This window comes from Rhincodon typus, chromosome 33, assembly GCF_021869965.1.
Source record: "Rhincodon typus isolate 14 chromosome 33, sRhiTyp1.1, whole genome shotgun sequence".
In the NCBI taxonomy this organism is placed as follows: domain Eukaryota; kingdom Metazoa; phylum Chordata; class Chondrichthyes; order Orectolobiformes; family Rhincodontidae; genus Rhincodon; species Rhincodon typus.
This window is the reverse complement of record NC_063364.1, coordinates 4,141,432-4,148,318: the sequence shown is the minus strand read 5'-3', so window position 1 is coordinate 4,148,318 and position 6,887 is coordinate 4,141,432. Positions and strand designations below refer to the sequence as shown.

General features: G+C 42.9%; 1 protein-coding gene across 1 annotated transcript in view; it reads left to right on the top strand.

The window, feature by feature from the left end:
* Positions 1–1,880: 1,880 nt before the first annotated feature.
* Positions 1,881–6,887, top strand: part of mesd (mesoderm development LRP chaperone) — a 24,995-nt gene continuing 19,988 nt past the window's right edge. The window contains exon 1 of the mRNA XM_048615715.1: positions 1,881–1,963. Within this exon, the coding sequence (XP_048471672.1) occupies positions 1,881–1,963 (83 nt within the window). The remainder of the gene's footprint in view (positions 1,964–6,887) is intronic.

Below are 6,887 nucleotides of genomic sequence, written 5' to 3'. Positions count from 1 at the left end.
GGGAATACGTCCAGGGAAGTTATTTGGGTGGAACTGAGAAATAAGAAAGAGATAATCACCTTATTGGGATTGTACTATAGACACCCCTAATAGTCAGCAGAAAATTGAGAAACAAATTTGTAAGGAGATCTCAGTTAACTGTAAGAATAATAGGGTGGTTGTGGTGAGGGTTTCAACTTTCCATACATGGATCGGGACTGCAATAGTGTTAAAGGCTTGGATAGAAAGGAATTTGTTAAGTATGTACAAGAAAATTTTCTGATTCAGTATGTGGAAGTTCCTACTGGTGAAGGTGCGAAACTTGTCCTACTCTTGAGAAATAAGGCAGGTTTGGTGACAGAGGTGTCAGTGGGGGAGCACTTTGGGCCAGTGACCATAATTTTATTAGTTTTAAAATAGTGATGGAAAAGGACAGACCAGATCTAAAATTTAAAGTTCTAAATTGGAGGAAGGCCAATTTTGAGAGTATTAGGCAAGAACTTTCAAAAGTTGATTGGAGGCTGATATTCGCAGATAAAGGGACGGCTAGAAAATGGGAAGCCTTCAAAAATGAGATAACAAGAATCCAGAGACAGCATGTTCCTGTTAGGGTGAAAGGCAAGGCCGGCAGGTATAGGGAATGCTGGGTGATGAGAGAAATTGAGGTTTTGGTCAAGAATAAGAAGGAAGCATATGTCAGGTACAGGCTGCAGGGATCGAGTGAATCCCTAGAAGAGTATAAAGGCAGTACGAGTATGCTTAAGAGGGAAATCGGAAGGGCAAACACAGAACATGAGATAACTTTGGCAAATAGGGTTAAGGAGAATCTTAACGGATTCTACAAATATATTAAGGACCAAAGAGTAACAAGGGAGAGAATAAGGCCGCTTAAAGATCAGCATGGCTGCCTAGGTGTGGAACTGCAGGAGATGGGGGAGATACTAAACGAGTACGTTGCATCAGTGTTCACTGTGGAGAAGGATACGGAAGATAGAGAACATGGGAAAATAAACAGCGGCATCTTGAAACATGTCTATATTACACAGAAGGTGGTGCTGGACGTCTTAAAACACATAAAGATGGATAAATTCCCGGGACATGATCAGGTGTACCCTAAAACTTTGTGGGAAGCTAGGGAAGTGATTGCTGGGCCCCTTACTGAGATATTTGTATTACTGATAGCCGCAGGTGAGGTGCCAGAAGACTGGAGGTGGACTCACATGGTATCACTCATTAAGAAAGATGGTAAAGAAAAGCCAGGGAACTATAGACTGGTGAACCTGACATCAGTAGTGGACAAGTTGTTGGACGGAATCTTGAGGGACAGGATTTACATGTATTTGGAAAGGCAAGGACTGATTACGAACAGTCAACATGGCTTTGGGAAATCGTGTCTCACTGACTTGATTTAGTTTTTTGAAGAAGTAACGAAGAGGATTGATGAGGGCAGAGCGGCGGACGTGATCTATATGGACTTCAGTAAGGCATTTGACAAGGTTCCTCATGGTAAACTGGTTAGCAAGGTTAGATCACATGGAATACAGGGAAAACTAGCTATTTGGGATACAGAACTGGCTCGAAGGTAGAAGATAGAGTGTAGTGGTGGAGGGTTGCTTTTCAGACTGGAAGCCTGCGATCAGTGATCTACCACAAGGATCAGTGCTGGGTCCACCACTTTTTATCATTTATATAAATGACTTGGATGTGAACATGGGATGTATGGTTAGTAAGTTTGCAGATGACACCAAAATTCGAGGTGTAGTGGACAGCAAAGAAGGTTAGGTCAGAGTACAATGGGACCTTGATCACATGCGCCAAGGGGCAGAGAAGTGGCAGATGGAGTTTAATTTAGATAAATGTGAGGTGCTGCATTTTGGAAAGGCAAATATGGGCAGGACTTCATGGTAAGGTCCGGGGAGCGTTGCTGTAAAAAGAGACTTGGAGTGCAAGTTCATAGTTCCTTGAAAGTCGAGTCCCGAGACAGGTGAGTGGAGAGGGCATTTGGTATGCTTGACTTTATTGGTCAGTGCATTGAGTATAGGAGTTGGAAGGTTATGTTGCGGCTGTACAGGATATTGGTTAGGGTCCTTTTGGAATACTGCGAGCAATTCTGGTCTCCCTGCTACAGAAGAATATTGAAACTGCAAAAGGTTCAGAAAAATTTTACAAGGATGTTGCCAGAGTTGGAGGGTTTGAGCTACAGGGAGATGCTGAATATAGGCTGCTATTTTCCCTGGAGCATCGGAGGCTAAGGGGTGACTTTATAGAGGTTTAAACATAATGAGGGGAATGGATAGGGTGAACAGCCAAGATCTTTTCCCTGGAGTGGGGGTGTCCAAAACCAGATGGCATAGGTTTAAGGTGAGAGGGATTAAGAAATTAAGAAAAATATTTGAACGGGACCCAAGAGACAATGTTTTCACGCAGAACGTGTTGCGTGTATGCAATGAGCTGCCAGAGGAAGTGGTGGACGCTGGTACAATCTCAACATTAAAAAGGCATCTGGAAGGGTATATGAATAGGAAGGGTTTAGAGGAATTGGGGCCAAATGCTGGCAAATGGGACTAGATGAATTTATGATATCTGGTTCAGCATAGACAACTTGGACCGAAGCATCTGTTTCTGTGCTGTTAACTCAATGACTCTATGCCTCCTCGTATTTGACATTTTGACCCTGGGAAAAAGACCCCAACTATCTACCCTATCCATGCCCCTCATAATTTTACATACTTCTATCAGATCACTGTTCAGCCTCTGATGTTCTAGTGAAAACAATCCAAGTTTGTCCAACCTCTCCTTATTGGAGTTAATACACTCCAATCCAGGCAACATCCTAGTGAACCTCTTCTGCACTTTCTGCAAAGCCCCCACAATACTCCAAACGTGGCCTAACCAAAGCTGTATACAGTTGCAACATGACTTGCCAACTTTTATGCTCAATGCCTTGACCAGGGAGAAACTCAGCAGACCTGGCAGCATCTGTGCAGAGAAAGCAGAAGTAACGTTCTTTTGAGTCCAGTGACCCTTCTTCAGAATGGACTGTATTCTGAAGAAAGGCCATTGTGGTCTTGAATCATTTACTCTGCTTTTTCTCCGCAGATGCTGCCACACATGATGAGTTTCTCCAGCAATTTCCGTCTTTGTTTCAAATGTCTCACAAAGTTGAACTACCTTCAAATCACAGAAGATTCACAGATGGAAGCAACTTGGTCCATTATTTTTATATCAGTTGTTTGCTAAAGCAACCTAAACTAATTCCGGTGCCAGACTTTTTCTAAAGTATTCTACGATCATTTGCATCAAATGCTTATGTCATGGGTTCTTAAACAACGGGTTGTGACATGAAGTGAGATTGTGGGACAAATTCTGAGTTGCAAAGTCCGAGACAAAAATGTTGGGGATGGAACAATGGGCCATGTTGAGTGGCATGTTCCACAACAGGATTCTCACCATTTATTACAATATCTGCTGGAGCCAACCTCCATTTTGGGGGTTTGAGATTGATCCTGCAATAATTGCCACACAGTCCTCAAGAAGACATTGACAGCAGCAGTATCCTCTTATGAACTGGCAACACAGGATAGTAGATTCAATTAGTCAACAATTTCACTGCTAATGTAAATTGTGGCCCAAGAATGACTTTTTTCAGTATCTAGGTGATCACCTGAAAAATCCTTACATTTGGGTGCAATATTTGACTAGGCCTTCTATAATACTTATGGACTTCTGACCAGGTCGTCTGAGAAACATATCTTCACTAACAGGGATTCAGTAGTGACCTTTGCCTCATCTCTAGAATCAATAAATGGCAGAAGCGCATATGTAAATAGAATTTTCAGGAAAAATTGAGGCACCATCCAACTTTCAATTGATGGGTCAGAATTCTGAAGGAGATAGTTGAGTTTATTATAGAAGCATGGGTGGTGATCTTTCAGGAATCAATGAAGTCAGAGAGTGGAGGACTGGAAAATGGTAATGTAATGCCCCTGTTTAAGAAGCGAGGGAGGCAAAAGACAGGAAACTATAGGTCTGTTAGCCTGACCTCCATCGTTGGTAAAATTTTAGAATTCGTTATTAAGGGTAAGATTATAGAGTACTTGGAAGTGCACAGTAAAATAGGACTCAGTCAGCACAGTTTCATCAGGGCAGGTCATACCTGACAAATCTATTAGAATTCTTTGAGGATGTAACGAGCAAGTTAGACAAAGGAGAACAAGTGGACATTATCTATTTGGTTTTCCAGAAGGTCTCTGGCAAGGTGCAGCACAGGAGGCTACTAAATAAGACAAGGCCCCATGGTGTTAGGCACAAGGTACTGGCATGGATAGAGGATTGGCTGATTGACATGGACAGCAAGAATAAAGGGCTCTTTTTCAGGATGGCAGCTGGTGACTAGTGGAGTTCTACAGGGGTCAGTGTTGGGACCACAACTACTCATGTTATACATTAACGATCTGGAAAAGGAACTGAGGGCATTTTTGTTAAGTTTGACACAAAGACAAGTAGTGTTGAGGAAGCGGGAAGGCTGCAGATGGACTTGGACTGGCTAAGAGAGTGAGCAAAGAAGTGCAGATGGGGCTATAATGTGGCAAAGTATAAAGTTATGCACTTTGGTAGGAAGAATAGAGGTGTAGACTATTTTCCAACTGGGGAAAGGCTTCGGAAATCTGAAGCTCAAAAGGACTTGGGAGTCCTAATTCAGGAATCGCTTGAGGTTTACATGCAGGTTCCATTGGCAGTTAGGAAGGCAAATGCCGTGTTAGCATTCATTTCAAGCGGGCTAGAATACAAAAGCAGAAATGTTCATCTGAGGCTGTAGAAGGCTTTGGTTGGATCGCATTTGGAATATTGTGAGCAGTTTGGGCCTTGTAACTAAGGAAGGATGTAATGGCATTGGAGGGAGTCCAGAGGAGATTTACAAGAATGATCCCAGGGATGAAGGGCTTGTCATATGAGCAAGAAGTTGAGGACTCTGGGTCTGTACTCAATGGGGTTTAGAAGATGTGGTGGGGCGGGGTTGGAAATCTAATTGAAACTTACAGAATACTGAGGGGCCCAGATAGAGTGGACATGGAGAAGACGTTTCCAGTAATAGGCGAGATTAAAACCCAGGGAAACGTCCTCAGAATGAAGGGACAACCCTTTAGAACTGCGTTGAGGTGGAATTTCTTCAGCCCGAGGGTGGTTTATCTGTGGAACTCATTGCTGCAGAAGGCTGTGGAAGCCAAGTCACTGAATGTATTTAAGACAGGGATAGATAGGTTCTTGATTGGTAAGGGGATCAAGGGTTATGGGGAGAAGGCAGGAGAATGGAGTTGAGAAACATATCAGCCATGGTTGAATGGCAGAACAGACTCAATGGGCCAAACAACCTAATTCTGCTCCTACTTCTTATGGTCTTATGGGTCCTCTTAAATTTGAAAGGGTAAATCTAAATGTTGCAGCTAAACACCCAACCAAGATTGTCACTTCATGGTTCAGGCATCAGCAAGCCAGTTGGATTGTATTAGGGATGGGCAATAAATACTGGCCTGGCCAGTGACATCCACGCCCTGTGAATGATCTTTTTTAAAAATCCTGCAGAATTGACTCCCTTTCTATTTGTTGACATGTCAGAACACGGTTGTGCTGTTTTCCAGATGTACAATTTGGTCCTGCACAATGATGCTTGCCTATTCCAGGCAGGTAGGATGATAAACAGTTCCCAAGTCCTCTGCACTTGCATCCATATCTGCAGAGTTTGGATTGGTCTTTCTGTATGATGGGAATGATTCTGTCATTATTAATGCTGGGAGACAGTTGCTGCGCAGCCACCAGTCAACCTTCAAACGTTTGCAATTTTTATGTTTTGGTATGACCCAATCATTGTCTGTTTATGAAAACTATGTCCGTTACAGGGCAGCACAATGGCACAGTGGTTAGCACTGCTGCCTCACAGCATCAGGGCCCTGGGTTTGATTCTAGCTTGGGTGACTGTGTGGAGTTTGCACATTCTCTCCGTGTCTGCGTGGGTTTCCGCCAGATGCTCTGGTTTGCTCCCACAGTCTCAAGATGTATAGGTTAGGTGGATTGGCCATAATGAATGCAAGATAATGGGGATAGGATCAAGAGCTAGTGCTGGGTGGGATGCTCTTCAGATGGTCAGTACAGACTCAACAGGCCAAATGGCCTCTTTCTGCACTGTAGGGATTTGAAGAAGATTTGCAGTCTGTCTTTTTCATTTAACTTTGCAGAGCTAGCACAGCCTGGATATGACAATTATCTTTACCTAATGGATTTTATAGATGACTGCTATATCCTCAGTTTCTCTGAAGATGGGTTCACCTATCACTGTATAAAATTAATTAAGTAAATGAATTAACAATTAAACAATTTATAACAGCAAAACCATTTAGTCAAATCCCACACACAGAAGTGATGTACATCTCCAAGCTGAGAGATTTGAACATAAGATTTTGAAAACTTTTGTGCAGAGACATCAAGTTGAGTGTTTTTGGACTGGTTCCTGGAAATGTTTTAGATTTAAATTTGGAACTTTTATAGAAACTTTTGCTGAATATTTTATTTTGGTTTTGTGAATGCTATAAGTACTCAAACAAGAAGGTAGCTCACCAAACCTCAAGGTGGGGATAGGCAAGAAATACCAGCTCAACCAGTACTCCCCTCATTCTTAGATAGTAGGAACTGCAGATGCTGGAGAATCCGAGACAACAAGGTGCAGAGCTGGATGAACACAGCAGGCCAAGCAGCATCATAGGAGCAAAAAGGCTGACGTTTCAGGTCTAGACCCTTCATCAGAAATGGGGGAGGGGAAGGGGGTTCTGAAATAAATAGGGAGAGAGGGGGAGGCGGATAGAAGATGGATAGAGGAGAAGATAGGTGGAGAGGAAACAGACAGGTCGAAGAGG